Genomic DNA, 17541 nt, shown 5'->3' with positions numbered 1-17541 from the left:
CCGAAAAATACGGTATTTGATAAACTGCAAATTTTGCAAGTTTTCCCACCTACAAAAATGGAGAAGCCTGTAACTTATCATAGGTACACTTCAACTGTGAGAGACAGAATCTAAAAATTAAATCCAGAAAATCACATTGTATTATTTTTACATAATTAATTAGAATTTTATTGCATGAAATAAGTATTTGATACAATAGAAAAACAGAACTTAATATTTGGTACAGAAACCTTTGTTTGAAATTACAGAGGTCAGACGTTTCCTGTAGTTCTTGATCAAGTTTGCACACACTGAAGCAGGGATTTTGGCCCACTCCTCCATAAAGATCTACTCCAGATCTTTCAGGTTTTGGGGCTGGCAACATTGAGTCTCAGCTCCCTCCTGGCTAGGCAACTCCAGGACCTTGAAATGCTTCTTACGGAGCCACTCCTCAGCCCCCTGTGCTTTTCGGGTCATTATCATGCTGGAAGCCCCCGCCTCGACCTATGTTCAATGCTCTTACTGAGGGAAGGAGGTTGTTGGCCAAAATCTCACTATACATGACCCCCATCCTTCCTCCCTTCATTTCAGTGCAGTTGTCCTGTCCCCTTTGCAGAAAAGCACCTCCAAAGTATGATGCTTCCCCCACCATGCTTCATGGTTGGGACGGTGTTCTTGGGGTTGTACTCATCCTTCTTCTTTCTCCAAACTCGGCAAGTGGAGTTGATACCAAAAATTCTTATTTTGGTCTCATCTGACCACATGACCTTCTCCCATGCCTCCTCTGGATCATCCAGATGGTCATTGACGAACTTCAAACGGGCCTGGACATGTGCTGGCATGAGCAGGGGGACCTTGTGTGCCCTGCAGGATTTTAATTCATGTAGGCTTAGTGTATTACTAACGGTAATGTTTGAGACTGTGGTCCCAGCTCTCTTCAGGTCATTGACCAGGTCCTCCCGTGTAGTTCTGTGCTGATTCCTGACCTTTCTCAGAATCATCCTTACCCCACGAGGCGAGATCTTACATGGAGCCCCAGACGGAGGAAGATTGATAGTCATCTTGTGTTTCTTCCATTTTCTAATAATTGTGCCAACAGTTGATGCCTTCTCACCAAGCTGCTTGCCTATTGTCCTGTAGCTGATCGCAGCCTTCTACAGGTCTACAGTTTTGTTCCTGGTGTCCTTAGACAGCTCTTTGGTCTTGACCATGGTGGAGAGGTTGGAGTGTGATTGATTGTGTGGACAGGAGTCTTTTATACAGGTAACGAGTTCAAACAGGTGCAATTAATACAGGTAATGAGTGCAGAGTAGGAGGGCTTCTTAAAGAAAAACTAGCAGGTCTGTGAGAGCCAGAATTCTTGCTGGTTCGTAGGTGATCAAATACTTATTTCATGCATTAAAATGCATTGTAATTATTTAAAAATCATACAAGGTAATTTTCTGGTTTTTATTTTTAGATTCAGTCTCTCACAGTTGAAGTGTACCTACTATAAAAATTACATACCTTCATTCTTTGTAGGTGGGAAAACTTGCAAAATTGGCAGTGTATCGAATACTTATTTTCCCCCTGTATGCAAATTGCCTCTTCAGAGAAGAAGAGGACTTGTACTCTATAGCGCCACCTGTTGGAAGCAGCAATCCTACAAGTCACTATTGACCCTTTAACGAGTCTTGCAATATGACTTGGGATAAAAGCCAAATCAGAATCTCAATTTGCAGACACGGTGTTTTGGGCTATTGACCCTCTTTACTGCTAGGTGAGAGGCTCTGGACTGAGGTCTAAGGGATAATGTTTCTCCTTGTGGAGAGTTACATACCGGCTCTTGTCGATTCATTAAGACTGGCGTTTTGTATGTCAGTCTTAATGATGGGCACGCAGGAACAAGAAGCACACAAACATGAATTAGGCGCATTTCATCATTAGCGTGCATCGTTAAGTGATTGGAGAAGCATTTCTGGCTTAACCCCTTTACCCCCGAGGGTGGTTTGCACGTTAATGACCAGGCCAATTTTTACTATTCTGACCACTGTCGCTTTATGAGGTAATGACTCTGGAACACTTCAACGGATCCCACTGATTCTGAGATCATTTTTTCGTGACATATTGTACTTCATGATAGTGGTAAAATTTATTTGATAGGACTTGTGTTTATTTGTGAAAAAATCTGAAATTTGGCGAAAATGTTGAAAATTTCGCAATTTCCAAACTTTTAATTTTCATGCCCTTAAATATGTCACGCAAAATGGTTAACCGCTTCCAGACCGTCCACTGTACATAAACGTCAGCGCTGCCTGGGCTCTGTGCAGCGCCGACGTTTATGAACGGTTGGTGGTCCCGCAGCCCTCAGGACCCCCAGGGTCCTGCAAGTGCTGTGGTTGCGGTTCAGAGCAATAGCTCTGACAGGGGACATCATCGGGACCTGATTGTATCAGGTCCCAATGATGTTAACCTTTAGCTATCTTCTATATGCCGCGATCTATAGTGATCGCGGCATATAGAAGATAGTGAGAGGAGAGGGGGTCGTCCACTTACCTCTCCGACGGCCCCCTGATGTCTTCCAGGATCTGCCGTTGTTATGGCAGCCGGAGGTCATATGACCGCCTCCGGATCTGCCATATATGGTGTCCTGCTGAGCTCAGCCTGCAGCTGAGTCCAGCAGGAGACAGACAGTGTGAAACTGTCAGCACAGAGCTGTCATGCAATGCAATACATGTCTCAGTGATTAGAAAAATAAAAATTAATGTCCCATACAGGACTAAGTAAAAATGTAAAAAAAAGTCTAAAAAATTTTTCAAACTGTTAAAAAAAAAAATAAATCACAAAATAAATAAAATATTAAACCAATAAATCCGTATATTTATGCAAAAACAAAAAAAGTACACATATTTGGTATCGCCACGTCCGAAACAACCCGATCTATAAAACTGTCACACTAATTAACTCCTTCTGTGCACACCGTAATAAAAATAAATAAAAAATGGAGCAAAAAGCTATGCTTTTTCATCATATCGCCAAACAAAAAGTGGAAAAAATGCGATCAAAAAGCAAAATGGAAATAAAAATGGTACCGCTGAAAACGTCATCTTGTTCCACAAAAAAAAAAAAGCCGCCATACAGCTCCATTAGCCGAAAAATAAAAAAGTTATAGCTCTCAGAATAAAGCGATGCAAAAAAATATTTTTTCTATAAAATTGTTTTATTGTGTAAAAGCGCCAAAACATAAAAAAAATATACAGTAACTGTAATATCGCTGTAAACGTACTGACCCGAAGAATAATGCTGCCTTATCACTTTTACCACACGCAGAACGGCATAAAAAAAAACCCTCAAAAAACAACTCCTGAATTGTTGGTTTTTATTTATTTTACCTCCCAAAAAACGGAATAGAAAGCGATCAAAAAATGTCACGTACCCAAAAATGGTACCAATAAAAATGTCAACTCGACTCTGTCGGCCGAAATATGGAAAAATTATAGCTCTCAAAATATGGCAATGCTAAAACTAGATTTTGCAAAAAAGCGTCTTTTAGGCTGTGTGCCCACGATGCGTTTTTCATGCGTTTATGCTGCGGAATTTCCGCAGCGTAAACGCTTCAAAAACGCTTGGTAATTCGCCCCCCCATGGTCCCTAATGACAAGCCGCACTGTCAATGCCCATGCTGCAAATTTTTCCGCAGCTTGTATGCTGCGCTGAAAAATCCGCAGCATGTCCATTAATTTTGTGGAAGCGCGGCTTAATCGCCGCCATTGACTTGCATTGAGACGCATATAATCCGTGTCAGTACATTTGTACTCACGGATTATATGCGTTTCAATGTGCGGATGGTACCCAGTTCTGGAGGAGAGGAGACTCTCCTCCAGACCTGGGCACCATTGTACCTGTAAAAAAGAGAATAAAATAAAAAATAAAGATTATATTCACCTTCCGACGGCCCCCGGTCTCCTTCCCTGTGCTTGCCAGCAGACTGAAGGACCTGCGCTGACGTCACAGTCATGTGACGGCAGGTCTTTCAGTGCAGGGTCCCGCGATCAGCTGGCAGCCAGGAAGGAGCGCAGCAACACACGCTGGGCCATCGGAAGGTAAGTATCAAGTTTTATTTTTAACCATTCTAAAGGTCACACTATATAAATCCATGCTGTTTGCATGGATTTATATAGTGTGACCTAGTTGTCAAGCACTTTCCAAGTGATGCTAAAATCGCCTGGAAAGCGCTTGTGAATCCGCATGCAGAAACGCATGTGAAAACGCTTCAAATCCGCATGTATTTGGCAGGAAAAATGCATGCACAATCTGCATGCGTTTTTTCTGCCAGGGAGATGCAGAAATGCTGCAGAAATTTTCTGCTTCATTTCTGCATCGTGGGCACATAGCCTTAGTGTGTGACAGCTGTCAGTCATAAAAACCCGATATAAATCTGGTATCTCTGTAATCGCACCGACCCGAAGAATAAAGTAATCTCATCACTTATACCGCATGAGGAACGGCGTAAAAAATAAATAAAACCAATTCTTCACCTGCTACTGATTTGTTTATTATGTCTCCCAAAGATCGCAGTAAGGCTCTGCTCACATTTATCTTGTGCTCTGTTCTGAGCACTTACACCAGAGTTTCCGTGTAAATCTCTGAAATACGTGATTCAGACGGAACCCATGGCAGAATATTCCCTGTAATGAGGCAGATATAGGCCACTGTGGATGCCGTCTGGCCTGTGATCCCAGAGTGTCAGTTTTTTTAGGCGTGCATAAAAGTGCGGTTGGCCACAGTTTTGTGCACTTCTGAAAAAAAGGACACCGTCAAACAGAGGCCAGACGGAGTCCAGAGTAACTCTGCTGCCTCATTACAGTGAATATATCCCGCAGGGGTTTCATCTGAATTACATCACTTGGAAATTTAGATGGAAACCCCGATGTAAGTGCTCAGCCTAGAGCGCCAGATACATGTTACGTAAAATGTTCCCAATAAAAGCTTCAACTCAGTCCTCAAAAAAGCTAGTCCCCACTCAGGTCCGTCATCTGTTAAAAATATAAGGGACTTCCAAGTTACTGGTAGCAGAAAGGCTCTGGAAAAGCGAAATGGCCCTTGCCCCCCAAAAGAAAATCAGAAAATTTTGTGCTCCCAAATCCAAATGCCTATTCTACAATAATTTGTTCTTCAATTGTCAAATAGCGCTCCGTCCCCCCCAGATCTCGCCGTATGGCTAAGCGGTATGGTACAGCCACATATGGGGTATTGCCACGTTTAGAAGAAATTGTGTGACACATTTTGGCACCATTTTTATCCATTGCCCTGTGTGAAAATGTAAAATCTGAGGGTAAAACATTTTTTTGTGGTAAAAATATAATTATTTTTTCTTCACTGCTCAATGGTATAAATTTAAAAATTAAAAAATACTCACTACTTCCCTAGATGAATTCCTTGAGAGGTGTAGTTTACAAAATGGGGTCACTTGTGGGGGTTTCTGCTGTTTCAGCATGTCAGCGACTCTTCAAATGTGACATGGTGTCTGCAACCTATCCCAGCCAACATAGCGCTCTTTTCTCTTCAGAACCCTGCCGTACACCAAAGCAGTGGTTTTCCCACACATATGGGGTATCGGCGTACTCTGGAGAAATTGCACAACAAATTTCATAGTGCAATTTCTCCTGTTATCCTTATGATAGTACAAAATTAGGGAATGAAAAACATTTTTTGTGGGAAAAATGTGAAAATTTTATTTTTACTGCTCAATATTATAAACTTCTGTGAAGCACCTGGGGGTGCAAGGTGCTCACCACACATCTAGATGAGTTCCCTAAGGGGTCTAGTTTCCAAAATGGTGTCACTTGTGGGGGGTTTCCACTGTTTAGGCACATCAGGGGCTCTCCAAACGCAACATGGCGTCCGCTAATTATTCAAGCAAATTTTACATTCAAAAAGTCAAATGGCGCTCCTTCCCTTCCGAACCCTGCAGTGCGCCCAAACAGTGGTTTTCCCTCACATATGGGGTATCAGCGCGCTCATGAGAAATTGCACTACAAATTGTGTAGTCCATTTTTTCCTGTTACCATTGTGAAAATAAAAAAAAAATTGGGTCTAAAGTAACATTTTTGTGAAAAAAAGTTAAATGTTCATTGTTTTCTTCCACATTCCAAAAATTCCTGTGAAACACCTGAAGGGTTAATAAACTTCTTAAATGTGGTTTTGAGCACCTTGAGGGGTGCAGTTTTTAGAATGGTGTCACTTTTGGGTATTTTCTGTCATAAAGGCCCCTCAAAGTGACTTCAAATAAGATGTGGTCCCTAAAAAAAATGTTTTTGTAAATTTTGTTGGAAAAATGAGAAATCGCTGGTCAACTTTTAACCCTTATAGCTTCCTAACAAAAAAAAATGTTGGTTCCAAAATTGTGCTGATGTAAAGTAGACATGTGGGAAATGTTAATTATTAACTATTTTGTGTGACATATCTCTCTGATTTAAGGGCATAAAAATTCAAAGTTTGAAAATTGCTAAATTTTCGCTAAATTTCCGTTTTTTTCACAAATAAACGCAAGTGATATTGAAGAAATTTTTACCACTATCATGAAGTACAATATGTCACGAAAAAACAGTCTCAGAATCAGGGGAATCCGTTGAAGCGTTCCAGAGTAATTACCTCATAAAGTGACAGTGGTCAGAATTGTAAAAATTGGCCTGGTCACGAAGGCAAAAACAGGCTCTGGCGCGAAGTGGTTAATAAATAACATTTCCCACTTGTCTACTTTACATCAGCACAATTTTGGAACCAAATTTTTTTTTTGTTATATGGAATAAAATTTGACCAGCCATTTCTCATTTTTCCAACAAAATTTACAAAAAATTTTTAGGGACCACATCACATTTGAAGTCACTTTGAGGGGTCTATATGACAGAAAATACCCAAACTGACACCATTCTAAAAACTGCACCCCTCAAGGTGCTTAAAACCCCATTCAATAAGTTTATTAACCCTTCAGGTGCTTCACAGCAATTAATGGAATATGAAAGGAAAAAATAAACATTTACATTTTTTTCACTAAAATTTTTCTTTAGACCCAAATGTCTTTATTTTTACAAAGGTAACAGGAGAAATTGGACCTTAAAAGTTGTTGTGCAATTTCTCTTGAGTAAGCTGATACCCCATATGTGGGGGAAAACCATTGTTTGGGCACACGGCAGGGCTCGGAAGGGAAGGAGCACCGTTTGACTTTTTCAATGCAACTCGCTGGAATTGAGAGCGGAAGCAATGTTGCATTTGCAGAGCCCCTGATGTGTCTAAACAGTGGAAAATGCTCAACAAGTGCCCCTTTTTGTAACTGATCTACTGTTTCCTGGTATGTGAATTTTGTAATGTAGTGACATATGTGAGTTGTGCAGAGTGCCTCAGGTTAGTATACATGAGTTGTGTAGTGTTCGTCAGGTTGTTATACGTCAGTTGTGTAGTGTTCGTTAGGTTGTCATACGTTATTTGTGTAAGTCAGAAATGAATTTAGTAGTCCATGGATGTGTGGTACAGTCTGAAGCATTCTTTCATACACAGTCCAGGTTTGTCGGGGCAGGTGTCGCATTGATAAATGGTGTCCTTGCGTATCCCCCTTCTGTAACACACCCGGCGCCTCTTTCGTGACCTACATTTTTTGTGCTTTGAGGGACCTCCCCCGGGAAATGTTGGCCTGGCTCAATTCGAGGTCCTTCAGTTCCAGAAGTACTGGGGCTCGCTCCTTCACGACTGCCAAATATCAGGGCCTTGATCACTACTTCCTGGAACTGATGGTACGACATAGCGGTCTGGCCTGCACATCATGATAGCAGAAAAGCGTTGTGCATTGCCATCTCTGCGATGTGCACGACCAGCTTCTTGTACCACACCTTGGCCTTTCTCAAGGCATTGTACGGCTGGAGGACTTGATCAGAGAGATTAACTCTTTCCATGTTTTTGTTGTATCCCAGTACACAGTCTGGTTTGGTGACTTTTGTAGAGGTACCTCGTACATTGCTGGGGGTGCTGCCATCACCATGTATAGTGGTCAAGAAAAGGACATCCCTCTTGTCCTTGTACTTGGCCACCAGCATATTGTCGCTACATTGGGCTCTGCTTTCACCCCTTCTGAGCAGTTGCCCAATTAGCATCTTAGGGAGGCCTCTCTGATTCTTGCGGACAGTACCGCAGGCTGCGGTACCTCGCGCAGAGAGGAACGTGAACAGTGGGATACTGGTATAAAAGTTATCCACGTAGAGATGATAACCTTGATCCAGCAGTGGGTGCACCAAATCCCACACAATTTTCCACTCACTCCCAGGACAGTGGGCATTCAGGGGGTTCAATCCGGGAGTCCTTCCCTTCATAAACCCTAAACTTGTGGGTGTACCCTGAGGTACTCTCACACAGTTTGTACAGCTTAATTCCATACCTGATCTTCTTACTGGGTAGATACTGCCAGAATTTAAGCCTCCCCTTAAAATGGATTAGGGACTCATCCACGCAGATGTCCCTTTGGGGCACGTAAGCCTTAGCAAATTTGTTGTTGAAGTGCTCGTTGACCGGCCGAGCTTTGAAAAGACAATCAAAGTTGGGGTCATCTCTGTGAGCGCACCGTGCATTATCATTATAATGCAAGAATTTGTGGATGGCCTCAAAACGTGTCCGGGTCATGATCATTCCGAACACTGGAGTGTTATACAAAACGTCAACACTCCAACATTGCTGAACTTCTGGCTTCTTCAGTATCCCCATGTGAAGGACCAGGCCCCAAAACTTTTTCATTTCTACTGCTTCTTCAGGAGTCCAGTTAGAAAATGATGAAGAGCGGTTTTGTGCCAAAAATTGCTGAGCATACAAATTTGTTTGGCCCACCATGAGGTTTACAAAAAGACTTTGAAAAAGTACATTTCTGTGAGGCCGGTGGTGTCAAACTTGATTCCTGATTGCACCACAAAATCAGGAATCAGTGGCTCATAATTTTCGGGGGGCGAGGTCCATACAGGGTCAGTAATGGCGAACGCTAGTTCAGCTTCTGTCCTGGGGCATCTTCGTGGCAGTTCAGCATCAGAGGAGAAGAGGAGTCAGAGTCGGAAAAATAAAGGAAGGTGGGATCCTCTCCCTCACTGTCCGTGTCGGAGGTAATTAAAGCGTATGCCTACTCCACTGAGTACTGGGTTTGGGACGAGCGGGACAACATTTTTTTTTTGTTTGTGGTGTTTGTGTGAGTACCAAACTTTATTCAGTTGTGTGTGTGAGAGTGCTTGGTGTAAACTTTTTTTTTTTTTTTTGAAAAGAAAAAGATAACAGTAAAGAGACAACCGGAGGTTGATCAATGATGTATGTCAGTGATCAGCGCTTGACGGCTGTAGGACGCACAAAGTGGTGCACGGTGGAGGGGGGGAGGATAGTAAATGAAACAAAAAAGTGGAAAACAGCGAGCACAAGTGCGGATCAGTGATTTGCGTCACTAATCAATGCTCGTCAGCTGCTGGATACATGCACGTAGGTGGTGCAATGAGGGTGGGGAGAACAAAATAGTAAGTGGAAAAAAAAACGAGCACGAGTGCGGATCAGTGATTTTCGGCACTGATCAATGCTCAGCGGCTGCTGGATGCATGCACGGAAATGGTGCAAACGGGGGGGGTGATGGACAGAGACCAAAAAAAGTCCTGGAAAACAGTGACCACGGACGAGTGATCGAGTACTGATCAGCGCTTGATGACAGAAAGGGGCGGTGGGGAGGGGGGAGAAGGGGATTGGGGTGGATGAGGAGAGATTAAAAAAATCTTCTTGCGTCTGTCTTCACCAGCAGGTAGCAGGAGCAGCTATTGTGGTGTCACAGGCTCCTGTGGCACCACAAGGCCCAGAACAACACTCAGAGGGATAGAGTGACCGCCTTGTACAAATCCGCAGCTACAATGAGGAAGTACAGGGTGGTCACCCTGAGGTCAGACCACGTCTGTGCACTGTGATTGATGCGATCAGTGGTCACTAATCAGACCTGGCACAAGGAGAGCCTGGCGTTGCCAGCCAGCAGCCAATGATCAGTGCTCTTACAGCATATTGGTCGCGGTGCCGCATTAAAGGTGAGGAGTATCTATATATACCTGGTCGTTAGGGCCCAGGCCACAGGGACGTATAGATACGTCTCACGATAGAAAGGGGTTAAGGAGTAACTGTCATTTTAATTTTTATTTCATGAATTAATAGTACACCTGAAAATAAGCAACTTTGTAATACATCTAATCAGAGAGATTTGCTGCTTTCCCTGCCAGAATTGATCAGTCATTATTAAACGTCTAAATTCTGAGGTTAAATCTGTATTCTGTGAGGACAGACTTTCCCATTACTGAGATAGGAGATGACAGCTGCTATTGATAAGATTCTATGTAGATGGGAGGGGAGAAGGAGGGAGGAGCTCTGCCTCTAGCTCCTTGCATCTACATAGAATTGTATCAGTAACAGCTGTCATCTCCTATCTCAGTAATGTAAAAATCTGTCTTCACTGAATACAGATTTAAACTCAGAATTGAGAATTTTGATAATGAAAGATCAGTCCTGGCAGAGAAAGAAGCAGATTTCTCTGATAAGATGTATTACAAAGTTGCTTATTTCCTGTGTACTATTGATTTGTGGAATAAAAATTAACCCTGTTAGACTAGGTATAGCCATGCCCCATCCTAACCTGTCTCCTCCAAGCTCCACCCATTAGGGAGGAGCTGCTGAAACGTGTGAAAACGGCAATAGTTGCAAAATTTTTATGCAGCTTTGTGTACCACAAAAAGTTTGCAACATTTGAAGGTGTTTTACATCTGAATTCTGTCGTAATCACCATGATGAATTAAGGACCGTGTCCGTCGTCTATATTCTTGTCAAAAGCTGCAGAACCGAACACACAATTTGCAAGCTCAATATCTTTGTACAATTTGATCTGGTTTCATTTTGGGATATGTAGTATCTGAATTGGCCACAGTATAGTTGTCCGATGTGAGAAACATTTGTATTGATGTGTCTCTCAATTAGACTTCGACCAACAGAATTACAAATGCAGCTTTTAACTCCTGGCCCCCCTCCTATTATCAGAGTCAGGAGTTTCTGGCCTCTTCGAATCAGCAAACAGATCACAGGCCTCCGAGACATGCACCTATCAGATATTTGTGACATGTCGCATGGATATGTTATAAATGAGTAGGATTTGTTAAACCTCAATGAGAACAGGAGAATTATTTTTTTTCTTACATCATCAAAATCTTTCAACTAGAAAAAGATGTTTTGTTTCTGTGGACGGCGTAGACCAAATTATACAAACTTATAGTATAGATGCAGCCAACTTCACTTCACTGTTTAAAGAGATTTTCTGGTGAAAACTGTTTCTAAAGTGCAATTGTTACTAAAAACCATAGCAATTTAGCGCAGTTAAAAAAATCTGTTATTTTACCCATTTTTGTTCTCGTCTCTTGCTAGATTAGAAACTGCTGAAACAATTTAGAATTTTGAACCAAGCTGAATTACAAAAATGATTTTTTTAACAATTGCTTTCATGTTGTAAGCCGTTTTTATTTCCCAGGACACCCCTTTAAGATTGCATATCATCTATATTACTTTTTCTATAGTGTGTGTGTGTTTTATTAAGCTAATTCTGACATTATTGTGTTCAATTTGTCTTCTAGCAGTCCGATTTCAAAAGATGAGTCAAAGTAGAGGGGCTAACCCTGATAAGTTGCGGCGAGTTCTGCTAACTACTCAGTTGAAGGTAGATATGGCATGCATTGCTTTCATGACTATCTTGAAAAATACAAAATGTAATAAGTATCTGGATTCTCCCTCAGAGTGAGCTATTCTTTTTTTATAAAAAAAATTTTTATATAGCACCCATGGCAGTGTGTGGTGTCAGATGCCGAGCTGGTGGGATGTCAAATTGGTGCAAATTCGATTTCTAGCCTTGTTATGGGATGTGCCCTGTAAATGTTTGACCCCAGTAAAATAATAACACTAATACACACCTCCAGTGCTGGTGCCGTTGCAGCGATGTCAGAACTGGCACTCTCGGGGCTCCAGTGACATGGTCACGCAATCCCTGGGATCAATAAGCAGCTGCTTCACTCTCCCTGCCTTTGGACGTATCACATACATCTGAAGGAAGTGAGAGCTGCCGCTCTCACTTTCGTGTGGATGTATGTTATTTGTCTGAAGGAGGGGAGAGTGAAGCAGCTGCTAATTGGTCACAGGGATTGCGTGACAATGAAGACTGATGACATTATTGAGTACCTTTCATAACCTGCAGAACGCCACTCTCTCTGCAAGTGATAATTGTGTCATCTAATTGGTTATTGACGGAACCTAAAAGCATCTTCTAAAGTCTGCTGGTTACTGATCGCTATACACCAAGCACCTGTAGGTTAAGCGCTATATACTGCTTACAATCCAAAGTATACACCATAGTGTTTGAAAGGACTAAGGAAATACATTTTTGGTAAATGCTGCTGGTGTTGGGAACACACCAGGCACAACATTTTCTCGACTTCTACTATGAAGTCCAGTTGCTAGAATGATCTACATTATACTCTGCGGTTTGTGTCTTTGTATATATGTATTAATGCTTTTTCTTACTACTTATATTGCATAGAATCAGTTTGCTGCCATGGCTGATGTGAAGAAAGAAACTTCTCAGATTGAGGGTCCTTCTCTAAATAACTCTTATGGCTTCAAAGTCAATGTACAGAATTTACAAGATGCAAAGGCCTTGCATGAGGTGAGATTTTAGGGCCCAGAGGATGAATACTGAGTAGATATGGAGCTAACTACACAGCGTAAAGGCCTGTATGCATCTGTGACCTCTTCATGATGTAATTCTATCACAAATCAATGGCATCCATTCTTTTAGATTTTATCCACATTATTGAGATATAGCCAGTCATATTCTGTATGTTTTGGTAATTGGAAGCGACAGTACTATGACAACCTACCAAAAATAAACTCTTGTGTTATTCATTACCCGCACAATCTATTCGAGAACATAGAACATGGCTTTCTAGGCATCATGTGAATCTCATTGATATATTACCTTGTGCGTTCTTGTTACAGGTGCAGCACCTGACGCTCATGTGCATGGAGTTACATGCAAGAACTCGCCGAGACTTGGAGCCTGATCCTGAATTTGACCCCATCTGTGCTCTATTTTACTGTCTGTCATCAGACTATCTGCTCTCAGGAAGTGACCAGAAACAAATGGCTGGTGCAATTGTGATTGCACAAGAAACCTCTGCTGATCAAGGTGCATACATCCATGTCATGGGTTTTATTTATAGATTTGATTTTTAAGTGATTTAGCGGGCATTTGTTAATTTAGATGACTAATGATTGGTCAAAGCTTGTCATCGCCAATAAACTTTTCACCTTGCATGTAATAATCATTCATGCAGTTCTGAATCAGCTTTATATGTGCATCTACACACATTTTTGTTTGTTGTAACGTTAGAAATGAGCAAAACCAACTCATGCTTCGGTTCATTTCTTTGGTTTTGCTGTAGTTTCTTGTACTTTGTACATATTGGGGCATGACTCCCCCTTTTTGAGTTAGGCATTTTATCTATATAGCTTTCCAGGGGCAGGTGTCTGAACAATCGGGCCTGGGTCCTTCTCTGGCCCCATCAACATTGGGGTCGACTGACACAAGATGAGGTTTTAACACTAGAGATAGGACCATCCTGATTGCGTACACCTTGTCACTATGAGATGGCCTTTATGTTTTTTATCAAAATAGTGTTAACTAAGTACTCTGTTATTTATATGTACTGTTATCATTTACTTATTTAGTTACTACAGGTTATATGCACATTTTGTTTTTTTTCTTTGTTTTTTTTTGGAGTGTCTGGACATGCAACAAGTACAGGTGAAACACCTAAAAACACGTGTAATTTCCCCATACTTGCTGCATGGCTGAAAACTAGATTGCAAGGACATGGTAATTTGTGCATTAAAGTGATTTTAGCCAAGCAGTAGACTATCTACAAGTACCTATAAGCAACCTTCTAAAATACTTCATTTTGGGGTATGCTCCGTGCCAACTTGCAATGCATTATCCTCTGTAGTAGCGATGCTGCTTAGCGCAGTTTAAAAGGCGTTGATGTGGTCACAGCATTTATTATTGACCAGAAAAAGTGTTTCTGATCATTTGTGGTTACTGAAATGCACTAAACAATAACTCTAGGCTGTCACTGACAGGCAGGAATTAGCACATTTACCAGCATTGATGAAAGTCATACACCACTTTGCATTTACATAAGTCCTGAGCTGCATTTTTAATATATATTTTCTTGGGATTTAATTTTTACAGATGCCAGAAAACCCTTATTAACCCGATCTGGAGTCGCAGGCTTCCAGACAACATACGTCAGTGATGAGAAAGAACTCTTTGAGAAATTAATCAACTTAACCAGGAGGTATACACTGTTTTGTGTTGAGAGGAGTAGATGATGTTCTTTGCAAATACGATCCAGATAGCTTTTTTGTCTCTTGGTAGAGATGGTCTCTCTAGTGCCACCTATTGGTAGTAAATACTGTGACCTTATTTATGTTTATTTTATTTTTACTCACTTAAATAGCGCCATTAATTCCCTGATATCTTTAAACCCCTAATTGTCCCTATTCCAATACACTCATACTTAGGGTCCCATCTGTGCAAATCTGCGTTTTAATCCTTTTATGTTATTCTTTCCAATTGTGTGATATACTTTGTTTTAGGAAATTGGTTATATGAGATATAACTTGCTCTGACCCCTCTAATTTCTTTTTCCAATGTTTGTATCTACGATAAAATCTCTGCAGCTGACAACCCTGTATTTTACTTTTATTTATTATGTATATCCTGTAAAGAAATTTCCTTACAAATAGTTTTATACTTCAATACAAATCAACTTCCATATACTTTCCTCTACATTGAAATTACAATGGCAAAAAAGGAAAAGTCGTGGAATTATGGAAGTGACAGGATCTCCAGACATGGTAAATGAAACCGATCATCAGGTTTTTACATCCCAAATTAATACCATCTATATAAAGGCGCTGTAGTGCAGATTACATCTATACTTCTATTTTCTAAATCAGGGTTTACGTTTTAGAGAAATTTATTGTTGCATTATTATGCAAATGAGACACAATTTCAGGGTGCGAGCAGTGCACTTGCAACTCTGTTGCCTCTCTTCCCTATTCACCTCCTGCCCCTGTCTCCTGTCAGTGTTGACAGGTCACTCTTCTTTCAGTGACCTGCCTCTCCTACCCTAGATAGTCATCATTCCCTGTCCTTGCCTGGCGCATTCTTCATAGTTTGCCAATCATGCCAGACACTGACAGTCCTCTTTACTGACACGGTAACGACCAGCAGGACGGAAGAAGAAAGTATGTAGATTGAGCCTTCTTCATCAGGACCTTAGTGTACATACAACAACCTAGTGAATGATGGCACTTGCATTACATCTTGGAGGGGGAGAGGCTAGTCACTGAAAGAAGGTGGACCTGTCAATCACTGAAAGGAGACAAGCGGCAGGCGGGGAAAAGGGAAGAGACGTAGCAGAGCTGTAAGTGCGGTGCCCCCCTCCCCCTACTTGCGTCTCATTGGTATAACAATTCAACAGTACATTTCACTAAAGCGTAAACCCAGATTTCTAGATTAAAGCTATGGATGTAATCAGCAGTGCCTTTACATAGATGGCATTAGTTTGGGGTAGATAAAACAACTAGATGACAGGTTCCCTTTAATAATATACAAATGCTTAAAAAAAAAATGGAAATAACATTTTCAAAACGTTTCGATTTATTCAGTATCGCTTATGAGCGTTGGCATGCTAGCAGTGAAGTTATTAATAGTTGTCTAAGGAATGTTGTGCCACGCTGAATGCACTTGGGCACGCAAGTCATCAACATTCTCTGCTGGCAGCTTCCTTTGTAGTTGCCAACCAATGTGTCTAAGATGTGCTCGATAGAAGACAAATCTGGAGACTCTGCAGGCCATGATAGCATGTTTAGACTATTCAGGCTGCTTATAGTAGCACGAGCAATATGTGGACTGACGTGTTGATAAACAGCTCCTAGGACATTTTAAAAAGATGGTTGTATCACTGGTTCCATGACCAAATCAATGTATCGCCGAGCTGTTAGTATATGTAATTTCCATAATTCCACAACTTTTCCTTCTTGATGTTGCAAGTTCAATGTTGACAAGTGTATGAGTAGAATGTAAGGGGCAAATATGCATGAGTATAGAACGGATGATCAGCCCGCTACTTATAATTATCAGATGCATTTCTAGTGCACGGAAAGTGCCTCGCTGGCAATAATAGTGAAACATGTCCTAAAAATGTAGCCTTTATTGCAAGACATCCAAGTCACAGATGGTTGTATTTCACACTGTACTGAGCCTTAGGCATAACCCAGTGGCTGGATAAACATTTATTTCACTTATTAGGGGCAAATAGATGTTGTTAAAACAGCCTCAAACGTCCTTTCGAGCCCTTTTTGAAATGTTGTCTCATCAACTTTAATCAGTATATAAATGAAACATCCTACAGCTTTCTAGTATACTTTGTGTGTCAGGTCATCTTCATTTTCCAGATATTTCCATTCCGTGAGTGAATATCCTGAAAACAGTGAAAATTTGAAAACCATCTTCTATTGGATATTACAATATTTAATTTATACCGTGATTAAACAATATATAAAACCCAAGAACTTTTTTTTTTTTAAAGGGATTGGTCACTTTCTTGTAAAATTTTTATATGGCATAAAATAATATTTTTGGATCTCTAAACTATCCCTTTTTGCTTAGCCCATGTCTTTACAATAAGGCTCCCATTGTCAATAGTTAAAACTTGTAGACATAGGATGTAAATAAGAATGAAGATGGTGGCAGTCATATGATTTACCTAGGTGACCACTTCCCATCTCCATTCACTTTTGCTCAAGTGCAGCTAACCCAATCTCCTGAATCTAGGTCTGCACAGAAGTGGACAGAGCCAAGGGCCAGTTAGCAATATTCGGAACTGCCATACATGTAAATGGATGGAAAAGCGCATGCACAGCCACCTTTCTATTCCAGGAGGCATGAGGGAAGACATATCCTGTAAATGTGCCATTAATGTCCAAGATGAGGGAACCCCTTTAAATTCATTATTGAATCATTTTCACTGTTCAAATACTCATTGGTTCATTTCCAACAGTCTAACAGTTTAGAACGACCTTGTAATGCTCCTTCTATGTGCATGATAACTTTTTATATTTTGTCTTTTGACTTTTCAAACAGGTATGACCCCGATATTTTGCTAGGATATGAAGTTCAGATGCATTCCTGGGGTTATCTTTTACAAAGGGCGTCCGCCCTTAACGTGGATCTTTGCCAGCAAATGTCCAGAGTACCTGGTGTGTTTACAATCTGTCAATATTAAACCAAGCTCATGGAAGTTCAAGTCCCCAAAGTGTTCTTACACGTTAAAAGTGAAAATAATCAATATTGCTGTTTCCATGACCAGATCTTTGAAATGATCCCATTGTCTAACCAGTGCAGGAGACGGCGTAAAAAATAAATGACTA

The 17541-nt window shown here is 41.0% G+C and overlaps 1 protein-coding gene across 1 annotated transcript in view; it reads left to right on the top strand.

Annotated features, from left to right (window-relative positions):
- REV3L (REV3 like, DNA directed polymerase zeta catalytic subunit) overlaps positions 1-17541 on the top strand; it is a 206336-nt gene that overhangs the window by 164749 nt on the left and 24046 nt on the right. Inside the window, exons 15-19 of the mRNA XM_073675863.1 lie at positions 11628-11710; positions 12584-12709; positions 13042-13231; positions 14294-14399; positions 17255-17370. Coding sequence (XP_073531964.1) covers positions 11628-11710; positions 12584-12709; positions 13042-13231; positions 14294-14399; positions 17255-17370 — 621 coding nt within the window. The remainder of the gene's footprint in view (positions 1-11627; positions 11711-12583; positions 12710-13041; positions 13232-14293; positions 14400-17254; positions 17371-17541) is intronic.

Source organism: Phyllobates terribilis, unplaced genomic scaffold, assembly GCF_046119375.1.
Source record: "Phyllobates terribilis strain yellow unplaced genomic scaffold, ASM4611937v1 Scaffold_3__8_contigs__length_932513732, whole genome shotgun sequence".
Lineage (NCBI taxonomy): Eukaryota > Metazoa > Chordata > Amphibia > Anura > Dendrobatidae > Phyllobates > Phyllobates terribilis.
The sequence above is the reverse complement of the archived record's forward strand: the minus strand, read 5'-3'. Positions and strand labels throughout refer to the sequence as shown.